This window comes from Salvia miltiorrhiza, chromosome 3 (assembly GCF_028751815.1).
Source record: "Salvia miltiorrhiza cultivar Shanhuang (shh) chromosome 3, IMPLAD_Smil_shh, whole genome shotgun sequence".
Classification (NCBI taxonomy): Eukaryota; Viridiplantae; Streptophyta; class Magnoliopsida; order Lamiales; family Lamiaceae; genus Salvia; species Salvia miltiorrhiza.
Genome location: NC_080389.1, coordinates 64,163,455 through 64,188,546, shown reverse-complemented (window position 1 = coordinate 64,188,546; position 25,092 = coordinate 64,163,455). Strand labels below are relative to the sequence as shown.

General features: G+C 37.1%; 5 protein-coding genes across 5 annotated transcripts; 2 read left to right on the top strand and 3 right to left on the bottom strand.

The window, feature by feature from the left end:
- Positions 1-5,237: 5,237 nt before the first annotated feature.
- On the bottom strand, positions 5,238-11,653 carry LOC131015512 (copper-transporting ATPase PAA2, chloroplastic). The gene is made up of 17 exons (XM_057943916.1): positions 10,974-11,653; positions 10,127-10,204; positions 9,894-9,991; positions 9,749-9,802; positions 9,514-9,600; positions 9,040-9,204; positions 8,615-8,725; positions 8,336-8,404; positions 8,066-8,175; positions 7,842-7,947; positions 7,642-7,708; positions 7,294-7,373; positions 6,736-7,190; positions 6,431-6,605; positions 6,080-6,211; positions 5,780-5,930; positions 5,238-5,653 (listed from the first exon to the last, which is right to left on the bottom strand). Exons 1-17 carry the CDS (start codon positions 11,605-11,607, stop codon positions 5,517-5,519), a joined length of 2,709 nt encoding a protein of 902 aa, XP_057799899.1. The 5' UTR covers positions 11,608-11,653; the 3' UTR covers positions 5,238-5,516.
- Positions 11,654-12,386: 733 nt separating this feature from the next.
- LOC131015511 (uncharacterized) lies at positions 12,387-13,063 on the top strand. The gene has a single exon (XM_057943915.1). It carries the CDS (start codon positions 12,590-12,592, stop codon positions 12,914-12,916), a length of 327 nt encoding a protein of 108 aa, XP_057799898.1. The 5' UTR covers positions 12,387-12,589; the 3' UTR covers positions 12,917-13,063.
- Positions 13,064-13,202: 139 nt separating this feature from the next.
- LOC131015510 (uncharacterized) lies at positions 13,203-17,610 on the bottom strand. Its single transcript, XM_057943914.1, has 6 exons — positions 15,622-17,610; positions 14,415-14,848; positions 14,174-14,332; positions 14,013-14,088; positions 13,785-13,940; positions 13,203-13,531 (listed from the first exon to the last, which is right to left on the bottom strand). The coding sequence occupies exons 1-6, from the start codon at positions 16,918-16,920 to the stop codon at positions 13,379-13,381; spliced, it is 2,277 nt and encodes a 758-aa protein (XP_057799897.1). The 5' UTR covers positions 16,921-17,610; the 3' UTR covers positions 13,203-13,378.
- A 2,080-nt stretch (positions 17,611-19,690) lies between these two features.
- Positions 19,691-21,988, bottom strand: LOC131015509 (uncharacterized). The gene is made up of 2 exons (XM_057943913.1): positions 21,845-21,988; positions 19,691-20,433 (listed from the first exon to the last, which is right to left on the bottom strand). The coding sequence occupies exons 1-2, from the start codon at positions 21,915-21,917 to the stop codon at positions 19,832-19,834; spliced, it is 675 nt and encodes a 224-aa protein (XP_057799896.1). The 5' UTR covers positions 21,918-21,988; the 3' UTR covers positions 19,691-19,831.
- Positions 21,989-22,267: 279 nt separating this feature from the next.
- On the top strand, positions 22,268-25,002 carry LOC131015508 (uncharacterized). The gene is made up of 7 exons (XM_057943912.1): positions 22,268-22,491; positions 23,219-23,258; positions 23,796-23,866; positions 23,967-24,061; positions 24,272-24,339; positions 24,553-24,663; positions 24,776-25,002. Exons 1-7 carry the CDS (start codon positions 22,278-22,280, stop codon positions 24,906-24,908), a joined length of 732 nt encoding a protein of 243 aa, XP_057799895.1. The 5' UTR covers positions 22,268-22,277; the 3' UTR covers positions 24,909-25,002.
- Positions 25,003-25,092: the final 90 nt, after the last annotated feature.

Genomic DNA, 25,092 nt, shown 5'->3' with positions numbered 1-25,092 from the left:
TCTTTCCTACGCCATTGAAGGAGAAATTGAAACAATTTCATGGCTTCAACAAATTCATGATCGGAGAATTCAAATTCATGGAATGAGAATCCACATAAAATTTGTAAGCATGGGTATCGGGCTGATGTCAAAACGTTGAAGTCATTCGATAATCCATATCGATGCTATTATTGTTGTCGAATAAGAGCTGTAATTCCTAACTTTTCTTATTTGTAATTTTGATTTTTGATTTTCTTGTGATAGGAAGATAATTGCAATTACTTTGAATGGCTTGACCCGGTTATCCCAGCATATCCGAAGCGATTTTTTAAAAGAATCTGTCATCGCGGGAAATTTCAAAAAAAATAATTTATTATGTATTTTGAAACAAGAATGAAAGATTGTGGGAAAAATCAAAATTTGGAAATTTATTATGGTTTTAAACCAAATTTACCCATTAAATTATAAAATTAATTTTGGATTTCAATTTTCAGCCCTTGTTTCGAGTCTTTGACTAATTCTGTCACTCCCTCATTCAGTCCCTCCGCCACGCCCCCACACACCTCCACGCCTCCGCACCTAGTTTTCCGTCGAACCCTTTTCGAGGAGCCCCTTTTAATCAACATTGGCCTTGGGCCCTTGGCGGGTACCCCTTTACCCTTTCTTTTGGAACCGGATCTGCGCCCCGTTTTGTTGAGTTGACCTGCTATCTTATAGAAAGAGTCTCGCCGGCGCCGCCTCAATTCCGAGATAAAAATTAGGTTCTTTCTTCTTCTTTTTTGGGTGAATTCCGTTAATCCTACCGTCTCGTTCTTGTTAGGGTTTGTGTTTCATCTTTTTTGGTATAGCTTTTAGTTTAAGTTTTTGAAATTAGAAATTGCCAAATCATTGTAGATAAGATGCCGCGCCGGAAGTCGAAAGCCCATCGTTATTTTGAAGTGCGTGGCCAAAGGAAATACTGTATACAATACGACGGAGAGGGGAATACGTGTACGTCATATTACAGTGTTCAAACGTGCGTAATTGTTTTGAAAAAACATTTACTAAAGATCCATAAGATCGATGCGAGTCCAAGTCAAAGTCCAACCCCAACCCCAACCCCAACCTCAACCTCAGGGGTTTCATCATCTATGCAACTAATTCGTCAACATGTACTACTCGCAATAGAGAAAGTAGAACAAATGGCGAAAAAATACCCAAAACACAGGGGCGGAGGTACAACATGAAGGTTTGGGTTTAATTTGTTTCCATGTGAACTTTTTGCACTTTGTTCGAATTCCTTGTATATATAGAATGAAGTAGGATAAGATAAATTTAATTTTGCGTCATGCTGAGTTTCTTCTGTTGTTTCTTGTCTTGGCATGTATAGAAATTGAGTTGAAGTCAACAAATATGGAAGTGTTAGTTAATATAGTCAAATTAATTAAGTTAATTTATGCACCATTTCTTTTTTTTGGTTGTCGAATATCGAATATCGGTTACTAGTAGGGCTGTCAAAATGGGCCGAAATGGCCCGGCCCGCCCGTAGTTTTGGCTGGACTGGGCTAGGATTTCCAAGGCCCAAAAAAAGCATAAAGATAATTTATGCACCATTTCTTTTCTTTGTAGAATGAATAATTTGGTTGTCGAATATCGGTTACTACTTACTAGTTTTGCTCCGAGGAGTATTTGCAGAGCTATAAATTCATGATCTTTTTTTTGGGTAGATAGTTTGATTAGTTGTGTCACAGTTGGGGATGCTTCTGCTTTTCTAATCAGTTTTTCTCTATAGATTGAAACATTGAACACTATCAAACGTATGGAGGAACAAATGGCTGCAGTTCATGACTCTCTTGCTATCTTGCTGGATACTAAGGAACAGAGAATCAGAGAAGGAGAAGAGCTTCGCAAAAAACTGCACGACATAATTCTATAAACAAATGGCTGCAACTGCTACCGTGGGGAGAAGACATAAAGGTTTGCACTTTGTTCGAATTCCTTGTATATATAGAATGAAGACGAGGCTAGGGATTTATAAATGCTATTTTGCGGTTGTTGTTCATGCTGAGTTTCTTGTCTAGGCATGTATAGAAATTGAGTTGAACTCAACGAATATGAAAGTGTTAGTTAATATAGTCACAAATTAATTAGTGTTTCTGTTTCTTTAAGTTAATTTATGCACCATTTCTTCTCTTTGTAGAATGAATCATTTGGTTTTGCGCATGCCATTTCTAGTGAATATTTAAGTTGAATAATGAAGTTGGATGCTCATTTCAACTGTATTACTCCCTCCATCCCAATAAAAGTGGCCACTTTTTTTTGACACGGAGATTAAGAAGGGGATTGTTATGTTTTAATTGAGTGTGACCCACCAAAATTAGTGAGTAATTTTTAGAAAGTGGCCTACAATTGTTGACCAAATTAGTGAGTAATTTTGACATTTTTAGAAAGTGGCCTACAATTGTTGACCAAATTAGTGAGTAATTTTGACATTTTTAGAAAGTGGCCTACAATTGTTGACCAAATTAGTGAGTAATTGTTGACTTAATTAAAGTAAACTTTTGTCATTTTTAGAAAGTAGCCACTTTTAATGGGACACCCAAAAAGGAAATGTGGCCACTTTTATTGGGACGGAGGGAGTAAAAAATTTAAGATTAATTATTGAATGTGTTTTCTGCAACTGTTGTATAATTTTTATGCTACTTGTATTATCTGAGGTGGTAACATAACAGATGATGAGAAGCAGCAGCTGCTTAATTTCTCGAGTCCAAAAATTCTATTTTCTTATACTCCGTATTTCTTTTTCGGAGTTGTTAATTAGAAACATGTAGGAATTGTTATGCCAAATTCGTCTTGTTTTTCTTGTAGGTTTCTTATTTTCTCCAATTTATGGGTTAAGAAACAAGGTGTTGCTATTGCTTTGCCAAGTCCGTGTTGGCATTTTCCTCTCCAAAACTTGGGCGGACACATAATTTCACCGTGCGGACACATCATTTTATCGGCCGGACACATGATCTCCCACCCAAATCATGTGTCCGACCGATAAAATAATGTGTCCGCCCGGGCGGATACATGATCTAGCCGCCCATTGTTCATATGTATTCTTGATTGATAGCAGTCAAATCGTTGACTTTTATTATTGATAGCTGTCAAATCGGTCAAATGTGTAAGACTTTCACAGAAAACCAAGGAAACACATCAAATCAAAGGATATTTAAAGAATATGGCATAGAATGCTTTGTATAATAAGAGAGGGCATTTTTACAAAAAAAGATAAGGAAGTGGGCACTTTAAATTTTTACTCAATGAAAAAATGTGGCTTCTTTAACAATAATCTGGTTTAGGAAAAAAGATTTGTGCTTCTGAAATTATCAAAATAAATCCGGTCCAAAAGAAAAATTTACTTGTAAAACATCATTTAAAAGCCCAAAGTTAAAATCCTTGATAATTCTTTAAAATTTGAATCAAGTATATCGCCTTAAAACTTGTGTAAGATAAATCTTACAAATATACATTGACTTTAAAATTAATATGCCAAGTATGAAAATTTCGATTTTGCTAAAGCTTTAATAGTTAAAATTTTCATGATAAAATCTCTTGCTAACAAGAAGTACTTCAAAAACATTCTTGCGGCCAGAATAAAATTCAAAATTTGAAAATTCCAGTAAAATTCTAATATACGAGAGGAGTCCACCACTTCCTTCTCATTGATGAAAATGAAGCCGAAGACATTCCCGCTTACAACTAAGGTTTCGTTTAATACTTTGACGGAAAATGAGAGAAAATTTTATGGAGTGTGATTGATGGTTACCATAGACATCAAGAAAGTGTTCTTCTTGGAAAAGCAAAGTATTTGTCGGGTATTTACGAATAATAATAGTTGATTTCTCTTCGTTATAAAATGATAAAAAAATATTAGTATTTCTCTTGTTTTCAAAAATAAAAATAAAAACTAAAAAAAATCCAGCGAAATAACAGCTGCGGATGTCTCTTTATCACCGAACTTTCATCTCTTACATGTGTGTTTTTCTTGTTTTAGAAAAACAGCCAAATCAAGAGTCCAAATTTTGAGTCCAAATCGGTTACTCTGCCACGATTTTCAAAAACAAAATGAAGTATTGAAAGAGTCCAAATTTTGAGCTTCTTGGAAAAAGTTATGTAAAAGCTCTTTTGTTATATTTATATATATTTATATCCACATAAATAATTTTGCTGCGAATTCGAATTTACGTTATGATATTAAGAGGAATTAAGTGAGAGAACAAGACTAGTCTAAGTAGTCTTAGCTCTTAGTATTCCTTTCCAAAAGTAAAGGCATTTAAAAATATAAAACATTTTAAAAAATGGGCTTATTTTTATTTTATTTTTTGAAAGAAAAATGGTCTTAGTGTTAGATGTAATGAGTCCATCAATTCTATTGGAGCTTTCAAGTAAAAATACAAAATCAATGCCATATATTTTTGTTATCATTATTGTATTTTAATGTTAGATCGTTTGACGAGACAAGATTGACCTCGCGTTTTTTATATGGATGAGAGATGCCTCATACTAATATGAAAATACGATATCCAAGTTTATAAAATAGTGATATTCAATTGTGTTATTATGTTTCATCGTAATAATTACATCATTGAGTTTGAAATCAATCCAAAATTATAATAATTTCAAACTCTAAATTACAGTATTATTGAATTTCAGCATTTGTTTTTGGAAAAAGAAAATTAAACAATTAGTAAAATGATTCTAGAGATGATTCGCTTTATTCTATAATTAATTGCATATAAATTATTGAACTTCCAATAAATTTTCATTTTTACACAATCGTCAATTTTATTTTTTTTCACGTAAGTATATTTATGATATGTCACCGCTCCAGAAAATAGATGAATATGTAAAATGAGTATTTATTAAAATTAGTAATTATTATGCAACCAAACCCTTATTATAGTCCCTATCGAATTTGTCAATGGTGAGTTGGTGGCAGAAAATAAAAATGTCCAGAATTTTGTAATGTTTGGGAATACAAAAAATTGAATGTTTTTTACAAGCATTACCAAAAAGAATATTAAAATATAATTATACACCTTTCGTTTAATTCCTTAAGCGACACGTCAACTGCACTTGCTTGTTAAAATCTGACCTGAAACGTCTCTATCGATAATTAAACAACGTGACATATCAACGCAACCTCGGCCCGATTAAGAAAATGGGCTTCGCTAGTAAGCTTCTTAACGGGCCCAATTATACGGGCTTCGGTTCTAGCAAGGCCCGGACGAGAATGCACTAAGCCGAAACATTTTATTTGGGCCCGCCGGAGAAGTTCGGTCCATTGGGCCAAGTTTCAACAGTTCGGTTCGATTATTCGATTTCGGTTCGATTTTGCTCGCTCCTAATTTCACAGTTCAAGATTTTGTGATATTTTATACACTATTTATAACATCGAACTGAATTCTCGAAAAAAAAAAAAAGAATCATCGATCTCACTCTTATATATTATGAGCAAACTACATATTAAATCACATTGGAAAAGCTTTTATTGAGAGAGATGCTTGGTTTAGTTAGCTCTTTTCTTCCTGTTTCTGAGATTGAGAATGTATGGATCTTCCATTCTTTTCCTTCTTCTTTTGGAAGCCATGAAACTGCAGAAGCAGTGAGTTTGTGACGACGAAGACGGAGCTCAACGCCATCATCCCCCCTGCTCAGACAAACACGTCGTTAAACGAAACGTTACCAATTTTAAAATCCATTGATAAAAAATGAGCTCAAATTTTAGATATTTGGTTGAAGCTCGAGAGTTAGCAGGAGAAACTGGAGTAGGCACCTGAAATCGAAGGTGTCATAGCAAAATCGAAATGGGGAAGTAGAACTCCGGCAGCCATTGGAATTGCAACGGCGTTATAGCCAACCGCCCACGTTAGATTTTGACGTACTTTGCTCATTGTTGCTCTTGCGAGATCAATAGCTTCTACCACCTGCCAGAAGGCCAAGCAAATATTTTCAGGCCACGAAATCGACATCCTAGAATAATTATACATTCCTAAACGAACATTAGAATCTATATGGATAGAAACAAAGACAAAAATGCTGAAGAAACATAGCGACGAAATTGATGAGTGCATACCTGTGATAGCTTATTTCCCAAGAGAATGATAGATGCTGCATTTGATGCAGCATTTTCTTGTCCTTCAATTTGCAATGCAATCCCAACATCAGCAAGAGCTAGAGAAGGAGCATCGTTGATACCATCACCAACCTTTAAATGACAAGTTAGTTTAGCTTTCCAATTTATCGAAAACTTCAGCTAGAAATAGCAATTCATCTTTATCCATGAGAAACAATAAAACAGTTAAAATCATGGTAGCAAGCAATCCTCCACATAAGCCTAAATACAATGCTGAATACAACTAACCTCAAACCCAAAGATTAGCCCTTTCATGTTCCAATTTAAATAAAAAAACATATAGATAATTACCATAGCTACACGATGGCCTGATGCTTGAAGGCTCGATATAGCACCAGACTTCTGCTGTGGTGTTAAAGAACCATTGACAAATTTATCTTCGACCCCGACTGATTTTGCTATAGCTGCCACTGCCTCTTCCCTGTCCCCTGACAAGATGACTGTCTGAATTCCCTTCTGCTGAAGCCTTTCAAACATCAGAAGAAAGAAGCCAAGTAAGAAAAATAGAAATGACCCTGAGTTACTACTCACTACACTAATAGTATTTCACAGCAAATTCAAAAAATTACATATTTTGGTTTAGGAAAGACATATACCGAGTTATAGTAGATTTAGCATCAGATCGCAAATTGTCAGAGATTGCAATAGCACCGATGACGCCTTCGCCTTCCCTACCAACATAAACGACCGTTCTTGAATGTTCAGAAGATGAATACTCCACCGATGACTGGTGTATCACAGACTGCTCGAGTTTCTCTATATCAGATAGGCTAGTTCTCTGCTGGAAACGCTCGAACACCCAACTTAATTTTCCAACAGCCACAAGGAGCCCATCTACTTCTGCTAAGGTCCCACAACCTGGTTCAACTAATTGCCCTCTTGTACTAGGAATATTCAAATTCAATGACTCTGCTTTAGCTATAATGGCCTTTGCAAGTGGATGTGAAGCTGTTTTTTCCACGGCAGCCGCAATTTGAAGTATTTCAGATTGTTCGTGAGCAAATGAAGAAACAGCTGATACAGCAGGTCTTCCTTCAGTTAGAGTTCCCGTCTGATGGTAGAAAATAGCAAAGGTATAAATATTTAAGTCACAGAATTGCATTTCTCATTTTCATTCAAGTACAGGAATACCAGAAAAAGCAGAGTCTACCTACTTTGTCCAAGGTGATGTAATCTATCCCCGCCAAGCGTTCAAGTACATCTCCTCCTCTTATAAGCAATCCCTTCTTCGCTCCTGATGGGGAATGGAGAAAATTAAAGCTTCTAGAACAATGGACAAATAGAAAGATGTAACCACAACCAAATTTCAAACCCAAATTACTGATGAAAATGTATTTCAATGTTCAAATAAAAGCATCACGCTTGAGTGTCTAAGGAAGAAAGTTTCAATAAAACACGAATATGTTTCCTCTCAGTTTAGTTATGCTAGGCGTCATGGTCTGATATCTAACTATCTAGCCAAGACTAAAGCTAAAATAAAACATAATTTTATAAAACCGTACCAAGGGAAGTGCCCACTAAGATTGCCGTTGGTGTTGCAAGGCCCAAAGCACATGGACAGGACACAACCTGGAAAAGAGCATACAATATTTAGACAAAGTAAGGAGCAAGACTAACGTTATCATATGCATAGTCACATCTTTCACTGCACAGAATCATAGAGAAAGTGATTAATATGCCTACAAAAGTCAGAAGTACCGACCAGGACATCCACCGCAAGCTTCATGCTCAATAACAGTGAATTTCCATCAGGCCCAGCTATGTCATTAAGCAAGACATCTGGAAAGATATGGGTTCCAATATAGTACCTGAAAGGAAACGAGGGATAATAAGCAAAGCATATCTTAGAAATGAGACATCTGCAGAAAAAATACATTTTATGCATTTAGAACTTCACAGTATAAAATTGAAAGTGTATAAACCCACCAAAAAGCAAATGTGGCTGCTGACAATGTCATGACACTATATACAAAAGGGCCAGCAATTGAATCTGCAAGCCTCTGAATAGGTGCTTCACGTCCTTGAGCATCCTCAACCTTCAAACAAGAAAGTATAGGAATCATTTAAAAAAATCCAAAGCGAGCCATTCTGTGATTCCGTAAATGAATTCTGATTATCCATAATGAGCATTTGAATGCTATGTAAAATAAAACATGCCAAAAGTTTGACAGAGGGAGTGGTCACATATCAGCTCACCAAGTTAACAATCTTGGATATTGTGGAGTTTGAACCAGTAGAGGTGGCTTCTATCCTTAAAGGACCATCCTGCAACATGTTGCGATAAAAGCATCAGTCTAGCAATAGAACTATGAATATAAGCATCTAACATAATTTAACAGTTTAACCAATTTTAATTAGCTATACAATTATTTGTGCCAAATTAGGTATGGTCATAAAGCAAGGCAACCATGATTTAACATAGAAATGACTGCACAACATCTTAGTGGTATGTAAATATACTCTGGGTAGCCTCACCCAATTAATTGTTCCAGCTGAAACAGAAACACCTTTTTCCTTGAATACAGGAAGGGATTCGCCAGTGAGCATGGACTCATCCACCACACTTCGACCAGCAAGAACTTTTCCCTGTGCAGACAATCTTGACTTGTGTAAACAACCAGTAAAGATAAAACCAAATGTAACATGTATCCTAACATATAAATTCTAGAATTTCATTGAAATTTTAAGAAGCATATTGCAAGAGACCCACCAAGAAACTCTGAACTTTACAAAGATTTAACCACTAATCACATTTTGTCTTCTGATTCCAACCATTAAATCAGTTGTGAACATTCATTAACAAACTATTTATCAGTTTCTTTGTTCCTCCACTCTCAGCAAAGTGTTATATTTGAGATTTAGCATTTATTATAAATAAATTATTAGGATAGAGCACATACATCTACAGGAATTGTTTCTCCAGGCAAGACCAAGACTGCATCACCAAGTCGAATATCATCAGTGGGAACTTCAATGCACATTGCATCAGAGCAGAGAACGCTGTCTGATGTGACATCACTTCCAGAGGGAGCAATCACAAGTCTTGATTTAGTTGATATAAGTGACTGCAGCATAACCAAATAAGCAATTTACGAGACATGATGAAAGACATAAAAGAGGATAATTTCATACAATTGCATGTTCAACCTGAAGTCTGCACCAATATACATAATTATTCCCTACAAATGTATTAATTTCTGACCTAAGGTTATTATTCGTCAAAGTAGAGTTGGCACTTGCCATATGTCACACAAAATTTATACTGATTCACGTTACAAAAATTTGACCAGCTCATGCAAAGAGAAAACAATTATCGAATCATGCAGTATGAGAAAGTTCCCTTAACAGTTTTGGATTTAACAGTTAGAACTTACTAATAGCTCATTCATGTCACTCGATGCTTTGAGTCTGGCCCTTTCTTCAAGCGAACGCCCCAGTAGGATAAAACCAAGAAGCATAACCTGCATGCTAGAAAGTCCATTAATTTTAGTGAGAAACTTCAAATGGATCCCATGAAGTAGTCTGCAGCTTCCATGGAGATCGGCAATCACGGTGAACTATGCTTTCAATAAGTTGGAAATACCAAATTTAAGTTGTAGCAAACCATACCGGTTCATCAAAAAATGCGGCATTCCATTGAAGTTCGGGGTTGAGAAGTGATACCTAAAAAGATCCGAATGAATTAATGAAATGCAGTTACAAAAAACCATTTACTTTGGAGAAAAGAAGAACTCAACATTAATTATATCCTTACCGCACTTATTGCAAATGCAGCAATTGATCCAAAGCCAACAAGGGAGTTCATATTGGGTGAGCCCTTCCTAAAAGCCTTTAATCCATCAACAAGCAAATCTGGACCATAAAACAAGTAACTTTGTTAGCAGAATAAAAAGTGTGCCAAACTAATAAAAGCATATAAATCTTGTAAAGTCCACGTATGAAAACTTAACAAGAAAAAACCAGTGTAGCCGATTTAAATGAACTAACCTCGTCCAGGTCCCAGCAGAGAACCCAAAGCCAAGGCACCTTTGACATAAGAATTGTGCAGAATATCCAAGAATGACCCTAGACAAACATGAAATGAATAGCAAAAGCAAAACCAGTTACACCAATGAAATGGGGAAATGAAAAGGAGATAAAACAAAATCATGCTTCTAGTAAAATAAGATTGCCAATCAAAGGTTTCAAACGACCACATTAGTACATACTTCATCAAAATTCGGAAATTCCTATTGCAGAAACTCAAAGTTTTGTAGCACATCTTCTAAAGTTCTAGTTAGGGGGTGTTTGGAAAAATAAGCTCTTGAACCGTTCATAATGAGCTTCCCCCAAAATAAGTTCCTCAAACCCAATTTATTTTTCCATAATCTTATAAGCAACAATCATTTTATAAAAATCATCCTACTATGGATTTTCATATCCAACATATACGCTTGCAATCCATCAATTTTCTTTCTCTAACTATGATTTTCTCTTTGTAGCTAATAAGCTTAATTATCGAAATGCTTTGACAACTTATAATGTCTAAAGGCATTACATCTTATGAGCTCTTGAAACATCTTATAAGTTAGACGTAGTTGGAGCTTATAACTTACCCAAACGCCCCCTTAATCATCAAATATTCCAAAATCAGTTGTGTAAAATACTGATGGAACTCGGCATAGAATCATTCCTTGTGTAAAATCAGTTGCGCCTTGGATAGTAATAGCAGTATTTGAAGCAGCATGCACAAAATGACAAAATCACATAGTAAATTTTACTTATGATCACAAGCAGTTACACCAAACCAAACTCCGGAGCTGAAAAAAGCTTCGCAATTAGATTTCATTCTCACCGTGACCAACATGAATGCCGACGGAATGCAGAGTATGCGACGCGTGGGCGCCGCAGCAGAGCGCCACCAGCGTCCACGCGAACGCCACGCGGTTCCTGCTCTTCACGAGCAGCGCCTCCTTCTTCTCCACCGTCTCCCTCCACTTCCGCACCTTCGCCTCCACCCCGATCCCGGAGACCCTCCGCCGCGCGTCGAACCCACTCGCCGACACTCTCCCCGCCAGATCCTCCGCCACGGCTGAAGAATCCGCTCCGCCTACTTCCTTCAGCTTGATCGCCGCCGTCTCGGTCAGCATGTTGACCACGGCCGACTCGACGCGCTCGTCGGCGGAGAGGATCGACTTCACGCGAGTCGCGCACGCGCCGCACATCATCCCGGAGACATCGAGCAGCACGGTGGAAGTGGAATTGGAATCAGGCTCCGCCTGAGCTGCCTCCTCCGGCGGCCGGAGCGGCTGGAACTCGACGGCCTTCGAGGAAACGCGGCGAAGCGCTTGCAATTTCGGCGAGTGTGGAGGAGCAACAGCTGAGCCGCCGCGGCGGTTGTAGTGGAGAGGGAGGAGCTCATTGCGGCGGCGGTGGAGAGAAGAGGTGTGAGGGGAGAGAGAGAAACGGAGGAGACTGGTGGTGGACATGATTCTAGTGAGAGAAAGAGAGGCAGAGGCGACGACGGCAGCGCGTGAAATTTTGATCTTAAAATCGGAGACACGTGCGACATGTGGTGCATGTGGAACACGGTCAGACGTGGAAATTGACAATTTTTAATAATAAAAAATAATACGATTATTTCTTTTTTTGTTTTTTTTTTAAGTGGAATAATACGGTTATTTAGTATTCGCAACATTTTTTTACGAACTTATTAATATTTATATAAAAGGATTAACACTATATAATTTAACATCTAAGTTACAGTTACATATTTTTATGCATATCGAACTTGTATTAATTCAAAATTTTGGAATAAATTATAAATGATAATATTGCGATATGGTTGGCATGCGATCATAATAGTTGCATAGAATTTCCCCACAATGAATGGATGGCGATTATTATAATTAATTTATATAGGAGTATATCATTTGTGGGTAGGTGGAATAATAAATTTTCACGAAAATCCATGTTTTTTTCATCATTATAAAAAGAAACTCACGTTTTTCAGCTTGTCAAACTTTCTGATAAGAATTACAAAAGGCCCATAACAAAAAATAATCGGTTATATTTATCAATCAAATTTTGTAATTATAACAAATTTATAAATTACTCAAAAATACACTTTTCATGAAGATTATAAGTGGTAACCATAAATTTTCAGCTTTTTTTAGTTAATAATCTTTCAGTTTTACTATTAATAATTCAAGTTTCGAACTCATTTAAATTCTTGAAATGAACTCGAAACATTTATGATTGTCCTAATCAATATTTCCACTTTATTTTATTTCCTTTGATGTATGAGAATTTAAATTAGTGCTACAAGAATCATATTCCCACATATCTTTACCACATAAAGAGAAGGCAAAGCTCCTCCAATCTCTCTTTTACTTATTCTTATCTCATCTCTCTAAACTCCAACACCTTGTTTTAGAAGCTCTCATCTCCTAAAAATGCCAATCCCTTTGAATGGAGCAAGGAGCAATGAGGAGGTTTTCTGCTCATGACAAGAGGGCTTTGGCCATAGGCTTAGCCATTCTTGCTATACTTTCGCCTCTCTACGTTAATCATAGATCGATCTCTGAGGAGGAGCTCGAGGAAGAGCCGTTGCACTTGTCGTCGTACTTGCCCCTTCTGCAGCTATTGTTGATGATGGCCATAGCTATCTCGAGTTTCATGGAGCGCGGCTTCACCGGGCTCGATCCTTATTGGATTCATCGGGCGGGTGGCTCTTCGATCGGGATCATCTTCATCTTGATCATCCTTACCTTCGTGCTCAAGTGGAAGACCTACTAGATTGTGGAGTTGTTGTGGATTTAGATTGTGAAAGTGAAAGCTTTTTATAATCCATTTTTAATTTGCAAAGTGAAATGTATTCATGTAGTGTTTTGTTTTAGATTTTTGTTATGTCTTATTACATGGCACTAATTGTGTTTTGTTTTAGATCTTTGTTCTCTCTCATTACATGACACTAGATGTAACTAATATAAATAGCAATATAATGGGACCTCTAAAAAATATTTATATACCCAATAGTAAAACTTAATAATATCCACTGAATAAATCAATGAGGACAGGAAAATTTTGCAATAAACATCTTTGCATTAATATGCAGAAACACATATATATCTCATCAATAATCAACATCTTTGCTTTCATATGCAGAAATAGAATATGCAGAAACACATGTATTAATGTATATCTCATCAATAACTCCAGCTGCAGCTCTCTCTCTCTCTCTCTTTCTATATATATATGTCAATCTTCTGTGTAAAGTGATGGAAGAGGTGAGTACCGCAAGAACATTTCCTCAGGTTCAAGCAGATCTAGATGATCCATAATCGGAGTAAAGTTCGACCCGATAATCCTCACAAGCCGATTCGAGTGACCTTCAAGAAATCCATTGGTGATCTGCAACAACAGAAATACATAAGTGATACTGCACAACACATTAAATCAAGATTCAAGCACCAAGTTCATTCTAAATGAGGACATTAAATAATTATCTTCGAGCACCAAGTTCGTTAAGAGCTAAATCCATCATAAACCTACAAACATAGTAATATCTGCTTTCATATCTAGAGCATCAAATAAATCAGGAAGTTGTATTGTTTATTAGCAACATTTATGAAAAGCTCATGCATCAAAATTATTCTGGTCATACCTGCCTACAACCAAAGATTTTGAGCAGCTTCAGAGACGAGCAGCTATCAACAATCAATCCTAGAGCCTCGTTACTAATTTTGCGACACCATGATATATCCAAACTCAACAACTTTCTTGAACGTTTGGCGAGTGACAAGGCAGTATGGGGTCCCACCTACCAAATTTATCGAGTTGGTTACAAGCTTCAAAAGAGAACAAATAGAGGGCTGAGTCTTGATAAGGATACCTTTGCCATATTATTCAGTAAAAGTTCCAACAATGACTCTCCAGAGCTTTCTAGAAATGCCGCCACAGCTTCATCACTACATACAGAAGATTAGCCATATCCATAATTCAGTGAAGCTGCAGAACTTTACACAAAACTGAAAAGGCAGAGGTAATACACACCTGAATTCATTGTGGCGAAGTTTGAGGTTTTGAATTGATCTACAGCCATTGGCAAGATACTCCAACCCCAAATCTGTCAAGTTATTCAGGTTTGAAATGTTCAACGAACGCAAATCAGCACATTTACCAATAGTTTTGAGGGAGTGATCAGTCAGTCGGCTGCAGTCAGTGTGAAGTAGACGAGTGTTAAAACATCACCGACAAAATAGATCAGCAAGTGGCACGAAATAAACCAACTTACAGGCAATTAGCAAAGTCGAGCTCCTTCAGACTTTGACCGCAAGCAGTGACTAGTCCGTTGACAAACTGATCGCTGACGGTATGAATTTCAGCAACTGATAAGACTTCTAAATATCTAAACTTCTTAAATGCGGGTACAATGTGCATTACGTCAATTTTATGGCACTCGTCTATGTATAATTCCCTCAATTCTGATCCCAAAATATTTGCTATACAGTTGACGGCATCAGAGGTTAGAAGGGTGCACTGACCCAAATTGATAGACCGCAGTAGAGGTGCTGACTCGACAAGGTTTCTGAGCCCATCGTCAGATAAACGACAGGCGCCTCTAACGGACATGATAGTCAATCTAGAAAAACTTTTCCTATATCTATTTAATATGTCACTGAATGCAATATCAAGCATGCATTGGCCACATAGATCAAGTTGAAGCACCTGCAAACATGTATCATTGTAAGTAATTTGTACCACCATGATAATCACAAACAATAGCAGTAGGCCAAAAACCATAACATGAATTGAGTTAGAAACGGCTCAGCCGCATTCAGAAGGAGAACAAATAAACAAAACCTATACAAACAAAATATTAAACCACTTATCAACTCATATACGTAGGAAATAATCAGAGTATTCAGCAGTCAATCCTTACTTTTGAACTCTCGATTAGATAGAAGTATGCAAAGGCTCATAAAAGCAATATCAAAATTAATGGCAGCATGGTGTGCCCACTTCATCAGAGAGACTTTTAGTTTCACAATGATCTATGAGAGAATTAATCCACAGTGGAAAATGCATGATCCACTTCAAAATTTAGTACACAAAGGTCTATCGATAAATCTAATATTGGTAAGATACAAATATACATGAAATCTTGGTGATAATATTCCAGAGTCCATAATTCTGTTTAGGTGAATTACTAAGTCTCTGCCATTGTCAAAGCTGTTGGAAGACTTGGCTACGGCATGCAGTAACAGAAGGCATAATGTAAGCACTACAATTACAGACATACTATGTTCAATTCATCACCTATCACAAGCCACACTTGCGGACCGACAACCATTAACATATATAAACAAGGAGTATATATATAGGATGAAGATGCCCACTATGTCCATAAACATATATGAGTGTGAAAATTGTGTCTATAAAAGTATCATTAACATAAAGCTCGAAAGGCATATAAATATACGAGAGCTGATGTAAACTACCTGCAACTCTTTTGTCTGACACTTTCCAATTGTCTGCTGAAATTGCTCTTCAGTCAGCCATGAGCAATTCTTTATGCGTATCTCAGTTGGAGATCCTGCCACCAGAAGGTTCAGAAAACTGGAGTTCATTTTACCTATATCACACAATCTGTTAGCCAGTCTTACACGAAGGCTATCTGGAACCTGTTCGAGCGACACAATTCCCTCAGCACATTCGGCAAGAGCTTTTAATGATAGATTCAGCAGCGAAGGAACAAAGGCTGCAGTAACGCTTTGTTCCTGATCTTTCACCAAGGGTCTCCACTCAATCAATTGCTCAGCTGCTCGCTTTGATGATCTCTCTCTCACCATCTTTAGAGCATCAGCAAAAGGCCCCGGCAATTTTCCTAACCATTCCATAGGATTTGGAGCGGGTGGTTGTTGCTTCTGGCTAGAAGACTGGTCTCCACTATTCTGATCCGGAAAGTTTACACGTGCAAGTCTTCTAGCAGTGTCTCTCCGATAACCGGATCTTGCAGCCAATAATTCTGCACGGAACTGTATAACCTCAACGTTTTCCTCAACCTCTTCCTCAACCTCAATCAGCTGGACTGGTTCGTCAATATCAGTGTCCGGATCCAAATCAACCAAATAACTAGACTTGAGTGATAACCACGAATCCATATCACTACCCTTCCCCTTTTTTTCACCAGTATACCTATACTCACCACCGGCCACTTGACTGCTCTCACCAACACCATTATCCATGCTAGGTAGTCCCAGTTCAAGGCTCAATTCTTTCACCCTATCAGAAAGCATCCCTGGCTCTATTTGTTGATTATAACCATTTGTAAACCCTACGATTTCCACCTCACTTCCATCATCGTCCGATACAAGGTCGACAACCTCCTTGTTGTTATTATCAAACCTCCTGTCAGGATATTGATCAGAAGCCAAAAGGCCCTTCTTCCTCCTCTTAGGGGATGGATTAAACAGTGGGATATTGAGATCTAAAGATAAACCTTGCTCTTCTTCCTTAAAAAACATATCAAAATTTAGGTCGTAATCCCATATATTGGAGCCCTCAACAACACCAAAACTTGAGCCATCAAGATCATCAGGGACTACATTAGCAAAAAGGTTCGTGTTCCTATCAACTTGTTCGAAATTGACAGCTCCATTCTCAGCTAAACCTAAAACTCTCTCTTCCTGGCCTTCATCTCTATCTAAGTCGACAAAATTCTGATCATTCTCACAAACGAATTTAACTTTCTTCACCTCCAATTCTTCCTTGTCCCCATTCCCATTGATCCTCTTCATTCCAACAATCTCACAATCCAAGATCACAGCTTAAACCCAAACCCAAACCCAACAAGAATTTAGGGGTTTCCTCGAATGAAACAGCAAAACAAAAGGGGTTAAAAATTTCAAACCTTGCTTTTCATGATTGAAAAAAAAACAAACAACCCACAAAAATTAAGGATCAAACCCGCAAAGAATTTCACGCAGCACTCAAAATCAAGAACAATTACCCACCACAAGTAAGAGACAAAGAGCAACGCCAATGAATTGAATCCCCTTCCAAAAGAATACCCCGAAAAAATTTAAAGAATGAGCAACAATCCAAACCAAAAAAAGAATCAATGGAACAGGAATCGTGGGATTAGGAGGATCACGAGAGAGCAGTGGCGTTGATTTGAATTGAGTAAATGAAACGAAGTGAGCATGATTTAAAAGGGGCGCAGGAGGGGGTAATTTAGGGAATGTCAGATCGAAAATGCTTCTGCTCGCGATATGAATAAAGAAAGCAGCAGTAGCAGCTGTATATATAGGGGAATCTGAATTCATTGACGAAGACTAGTGTTTGAGATTGGGGGAAAATAAAATTGAAAGCTAAAAGTTAAGGAAAGGGGAATGCAGATTGCGGTAGAGAGAGAAAGGGAGAGAGAGAGGGCTTAATGTCGAACTGCCACTTATAGCTTCCCCTGCTTCTTGATGGAATTTTGCACTGCGCCTGCGCCAATATATACATATATATTCACAAAAAATTCTCCATACATGTTATGTCTATATATTACTCCGTTTGTTCCATTAGTAGTGTCTCGAAAACTATATCGAAACTATATCGAAACGTCTCATTTTTAATAAGAAAATAATTATTTAAAATATTATTAACAATTGATCCATCTCATTTTATACATTAAGGATCGTTCGATTTGAAGGATTAGATTAGATTAATCTTATAATATCCTGTTCGATTGGGTAGATACGGCCCAATATTCAATCTCGGGATAATGCCACGTAATAATAGTATTGGATTGTGAGTCATGACTTACTTACCCCCTATAATAAAATTAATCTCAAGTCAACTTAATCTCGAATAATCTCAGACTTATTCTATCTCGACAACCGAACGCCCCAATAAGACGTTTACTTTGGTCCCTTGTTTATTTTGATGAATCAAAACTTTGGAATATCACAATATTCTTGATTATTTATATTATTTAAGTTATTTTTATTTGATTCTTATCTCATTGCAAAAGTGGAATTGTCACTTCAAATAATCTTTAAATATCTTCCAATTGTTTTATACACTAACAAAAGTTAATATAATCAACATCGTCTAAGTATTTCGTATATAAACATGAATTATCAAGAATCAATGTATCGAAAAAAGAAATATTACAACTATAGTGTGATTCCTCACTTAGCAACATGCATTATATTTATTTATTATTAGAAAGTGATCGAAGTGAATGCATGGATTAATTGCATATTAATTATGAAAAATCCTTTTCACTCCTCAAAAAATTTACTACTTGATAAAACTCTTCATTAGAAAATTTAAATTTTTTTGGTTTGCTTTTCTCATTTTAGGGCTGACTTATCATACTATTTGCATGAGCACAAATGCTTTTTTAGAACAGGCATTTATTCTACTTGTCAAAAGGCATCTCAAGACCATGTAAAAAAAAGAGAAGAAAATTACTTCAAACCATACACTAAATTAACAAAATTTACTGTTTCTATATTTTGCTGCTTTTATTTTATACAATATGCCAATTAGAATAATGATACATATTAAAATATATCCATTAGTAAAAATATTTTAATATGCGTATTTAATAGGTTATTGGTCATTTGAATGTGACATTTAAAATACTTGGAAATTTCTTGTCAACTTGTGTAATTCTCATGAACCTTCCAACAAATTGTCATTTTTTTTCTAGTTGAAGATTCAATTTATTCTTTGGCGTCAAGAAAAAGAGTGAGAAAAAGAAAAAAAATAAAAAAATTCTCCCAAATGGGAATAGGAAAAAATAGATTAATATATATATATTCACTGTATATTCACCATATACTAAGAAAATACTTGTCTAATTTGGGCTGAATCATGGGCTTTTTGTAAAAACCAACAAAAGCAGCATAATTGAGGCCAGCTAAGAATTGGCTATTGATTGTACAAGAATATCTCATTTTTGCCCTCATCTATAAAGTTTGGTAACATTTATGAGAATTATGGGCTTAAAACTATGGTGGAATCAAATTAAAATTTTAAGTTTTTAACCAAGATCAAGCCGAGTATTATAACGTTGGTTTGCATTTTAAATTCACTTTTTTCATTGTCATAATTTTGGTAAGTGGGTGAGTAGGCTATATACACTATAAAATGTCCATAGCCATAAAATAGGAGGCTAGGGCTTGTGGCCTCCTATGTGTTACTTTAATATTTCTTCTTTTTGCATACTTTATATAATGCATTTTTTAGAATTTATAGCCGATTTTATCTATCATAACTTTTTTTTTTTTTAGGAATTACTCTTGGCTAATATAGATTTTTGTGTTATTGTGTTCTACTATTAGATCTATTATTTTACTACTTTTTATAAAAATATTTTTTTATAATATTATAAATTATACTACTTAATTTTTATTTCAAAAAATAAAAAAAAAATAAAAATTATATACCATAACTTTAAATTTATCAATTTATTATTAGCTGAAGAAAATAATTATATATCCTAATTAGACGAAATAAATCCGAATTAATAATTACAAAATTAAATTAAAGCATGCAAAATTAAAATTAGAGAGAGAGGAAAAAATCATTTCATTGTGATTCTTGCAAACTTACATTCAAGAATGTATAAATCAATCAACAAAGAGATTGTAGGAGATATCTAACAAGAAACTCAAAGAACTTTGGAGCATCATAATCTTGTTCATCTACTCAAATCCCAAATGCATAAGCCAATGCAATCAAACCGGCGGCCGCCGCCGGCCAAACGCGACGCGTTCTCGACAAAACGGCGCCGCTACACACATCATTAGCGCCGCTGAAGCATCCCGGCCGGCTTATCTTGGCAGCCGTCCCTTCCAACGCGAAGCTGCTGTTCGACTTCCCGCTGCTAAACAGCACGCACCAAAAGTACGAGCCGCCCCCGTCCGAGCCACTAACAGCGGCGCCGACCTCCGTGTGGTTCTTGCTCTGAAGTATCTCCATGCTCTTGTTGTTCTTCATCAAGATGTCTGAAAACGCCTCCGATGGCTTCAGGTACTTGGACTGGCATCCGAGTAGACGGCCGGTGATCGGAGCGAGGGTCGAGGCCTCGACACCGCAGTTGGGGGCAAACGTTTCAGCAAACTCGGAGTCAGCCGGTTTCTTGGCATTTGGTCCGCCTACGGCACCACAGTCCCCTTGGTACGCTTTGATGTATTGGAGAGCAATGCACGCGAGGCCTTGGCTGCTGTACAGGGACGGCAACTTACTAGACGTTCGGTTGCTGTTCACTGCGGCCACGAGCTCATCTGCAGGGTTGTCCGTGACTTTATCTGCGTTTCAATCCGATAAACAGGGCTATTATTTGAGACCATGATTGTGCTTTTGAAAGATTACGTGATCAAACAAGCTCAAAATTGTCGTCTATCTATCTATCTATCTATCTATCTGTCTAAACATCTGCTTAGGGAAATAGAAGCATACGAATAAGCAAGAAGCATTCACAATATAATCGCACACGCTTAAAATCTATAACATCCTTTCACAAAAACCGGAAGCATAGTGCATTCACAAGAACAACATGATTTGAAGATTATACAAAGAAAGGCAAGCATATGTGGTAGTGAGGAAAGCAAGATGAATGTAGAATAAGGCGAAGACGCCATCAGCAATACTCGTCCAAGTTTTTAACCACGATTGCTAATATTTGCTCGTTACCACACCTTGAAATAACAGCAAATGCTGATGGCAAAACCCGTGCCATATGTGTGTGAACCACCCATTTGATCTATCTTTCTACAGAAAAGCTCTCAGCATCCAAGTAATTATGCATACAAATTCCACTATGCAATTGAACAGCTGGGTGTGTTTGGCACACTATATAAGCCAAGGTTGTTAAATAATCTTGGCTTATATGAGCGTTTGGTAGCCCATATTATATAACAAGCCGGCCCGTGATAGTTAAAGGGCCCGGCCTAATTCTACTATTTCACCTCGATAAGTAATACCTCCTCCACCCTCATATTAATTATCCTAGGCTAGATAGATAACTAATCTCATAAATTCTACATTACTTATCTTGGTTTTATTAAGCATACATACCATCACCCTTCAACGATTCGGGGGCACTTCAACACCTAAAATACGCAACTGACACATCATGCTACAGATAAATCCACATTGCTATAAGCTTCCATGGAATCATCAGCCAATGAAGAATGCAGCCTGTTTAATCTATATGCATTATCATTCCTTTTTTCTGTTTCTCCTTTGTCTTGCCCAGATTTAGCAATGGCTTCTGCTCAACATAGTTTAGGTAGTTCAAAATTGATGAAAGTGTGCAAAAACAATAACTGCCTAAAAAAGGAGAAACTAATAATTAATAAATATCAGTACAAGATCCCAATAGCAAGAAATAGAAAATTAAAGTATTTTCCATCTAGAGATCTGGCTTCCAAACTCCAAAGTTCTAACTTCTAATCAATTATTGAAATTTGAAAGAAAAACAACACACACTATTCAATCATTGCATAAACCTTGAGAAAATCACCAAAATCAAGATCTCAAGATGATCAAGAAACCACTTTTACTAAATAAATAGTCTACCAACAGATCAAGTGAATAAATCAACATTTCCCCTCTCCTCCCACAACCCTTTTCAATCTATATTGAGAGGCATTGCAAAAATAGTAACTAACACAGTATTTAATTAAATGGAATTTCTTGATATTTAAAGAACCTTACTTTGAACACTTGCAGTTGCAGAAGCTGAAATGAAGACAACGAGAAGTGCAAAAACCCAAATGGGATTCGCCATTGCTGCAGTTTAGAGAGAGAGAGAGAGAGAGAGAGAGAGAGAGAGAGAGAGGAAGAATAGCTGTGGAAGGAAGAAACAGTTGCAGAGGTTTTTGTCAGTTGGCGTAGGATCCGACGACCGTCTAACTAAAATCGCCACCGACAACACAGGTGTCTTTTGCAATTCGCCCCCTCAATTTAACGGAATATCAAAATCGACCCCTGAAGATCTCACAAATTAAAAAAGGAAGCATAAAGAACTAATCACTGCAGATTCAAGGGCAATTACGTCATTTCATTTCCAAGATTACGTGGCTGCAGCGCCAGAGCAACTGGATAAGAGCTCAGCGATCTCCTCCCACAACCGCCGTCGTCGCGCCAAATGACGATCGCCTCCGGCATCATCACTGCGGCGGCGCACGGTATAACCGCACAATTCGCACTCATTCCAGGTTTGTCGCGTGCCTCGAGGTCAAATCGGCGCGCGATTAGCTCCGGCGTGAGGTGCGCATTGCTCCCGCTGAGGAGGAGGATTGAGAGCAGACGATCGGTTTCTCTCTCGCTTGTTCTCCTCCATTTCTTCGCTCTATCTAAAGGTAGGTTTCGTAATCGTAAATACATTCTAGTTTTTTTTGTTTTACAAAATTCGGTTTTTGTAAGTAAATATATACGCAAACTTTGAGTGATTTATGATTTCATTTTAGGATATAGTTTAAGTTCACTTGCTTCGGAAGATCGGCTTCATGATGAGTTAGACTTAATGTTTAGCTTGATCTGCTTAGATGAAAAACTAATCACTAACTAATTTCTGATGAAATCTGAATGCGGTTGCGTTGTAGAAAATGATTATAGCTTGATGAGGAAGAAAATTATGTTTTAGCTCGACTTGATTAGTTAAAGAGATATTCATGGACTAATTTTGATCAAAGTGGATGTGGATTCAGCTCTCATTTATGGTTTTTGATTTGTTTATATTGCTTTGGGAACCAGGGGGCTTAGCCCACTGGCCACCGGGTCCTCACCTTAGTGAAGTGACCCGGGTTCGATCCCTCTTGGGAGCGAATTGGAGATTGGAGATATAAGGTGGATTTGGTGAATGGAGAGATAAGGTGGTTCTTGGAGTGGATGGGGAACTAATTACTAACATCTAACATGACTTTATCCGATCAAAAAAAAAAAAATATACATATATATATATATTGCTTTGGGTTGGCTTCCGTTGCTGCTTGCATAGTAGTTGTGGTTGGAGCTTCGGAGAGTAGCTGCATTTATGCTTTTAATCCTTTCCGATGATCTAAGCAGTGTTTCTTTCTGTAAATGCAGATGCATTGGGTGTGAGCGCGATGGATAGATATGTAAAAAGGTATGAATGAATCTTTCCTTGTTATCTATGTCTATTGTTCGTCCATTTTGTAGTCTTACATAATTTTAGTATTTGCTTTCATAGTCTTGAACACTGTGGTAAGAAGAAAGTTGATTGTTTATGGAAGTCATCTGCACAGTCGCAAATGTGATCAATTTGAGAAATTTAAATAAGAAACAATAGAAAGAGAAAACAAAAAATAGAGAGAGAGCTTTGAGTTTGATGGAAGTGGTTCTTCTTCATTACCAGAATCTCTCTTCTACCTTAAGCTGTGATAGTAATTGACTGGCTAATCATGTTGGACTTATGTGGAAACTCAAAGAAAAGAAGTGAGAAAAAGAAAGTGAGTTTGAACTTGATGGAAGTGGTGTGTTCTTTATTATTAGAGTCCCATTCAAAATGCAGCTGTAATTTTGACCACAGCAGCTCAATGCTTGTTGTTTCTCAATGTGCACATTTTTTTTCTTGATCTTCCCTTTTTCTTTCTCCATTTTTACCTTTTAAGCTGCTAAGAGTTTTTCACCGGCTTTTATCCAGGAAAAGGCTTGATCCGCTAGAGGCGTATATACCTGCTGTTATATTGACCGAGTTTCAGATCAAGGAATTAGGTAATCTTCTTTCATCTTCTCATTTGAGATGCAACCGAGAGAATTGACATTTTCTGTGGTATCTGTGCATCTATATTCATGAATATTACCGATGTTTTAGGGCAATATCTTGATGATGATCAACCTGAGTTTCTTAGTTGCCGGAATCTCTTGAGGTCTGGTCCTGCTGCATCTTTGCGCATAAATATTCGAGCAGTAAGTGATTTATAACAATACTCTTTTAAGTTTTTTCACCTTCTGTACAAATATGCAGTTTTACTCGTCACTTTGGTTGCTAAATCAATAGCTGGCCCCTGATAAACGAACCCAACAATCTCATTTTCGTGCAAGTTTATACGATTTGTTCAAGATAAATGTTGTAAGTAGGCTTCAATATTTCACACTCCTCTTTATTGTTCGCTGTAGGTTGCACAGTATGCCTCTGATGCTGGAAACGGCAAATATGCGTTTGATGAGGTTGATCAGTGCTTAAGGTATTGCTTCTATTGGTTTATAGATTGATCATTGAAGCTCTTTTCTTTTTTTTCTGGCAAAACAAGTATCCATCATTTGTATCGTCTTCCTACCTGCACACGCTTGTAACGCCCCAATAACCTCGTAAATTTGGCATGGAACCTCGTCGTTATGTTGATCATATCATAGTATACACGGCTTTTTACAGCTAATTATATGTCAATAATTTGTAGAGCACTGGAAGAACTCGATTCTCTTCTTCTACGGGCGTCAAGAAAAGATTCGAGCTCCTCAGTCGAAGCGATGAAAGCTAGAGTTGTCACCGCGCTCAATGCACTTAACAGGTACCTAATTTCAGTCTAACGAAAAAACACGAAAAATCAATCCATATGCGCGAGAGATGTAAGAAGTCGAGTCTCAAGTCGAAGATCTAATATTCGTTTCCCTCCCGCGCAGCCTTCTGAAAACTGTTCCGGCTGAGGTGCTGGATAAGGGAAAGGCCATGGCAGATGCATACATGAATCCAGGTGACGATACATCGCCCGAAACGCTCGACCCTCAGTTAAAGCAGTTGGAATCAATATTGTAATCTACAAGCTTTAGCTCTAAAATAGAGGTATGGAAACCTTGTACAGCCTCTCTTAATCTATTTTTGCCTATAGAAGCTCTAGAGATCACTAAAATGGCTGTGTCATCTTCGCACAAACATGTAGGGTTGTAAACGAGTCAAATCAAATCAAATACATATCTACATATATATGCAAAGTTGGAGA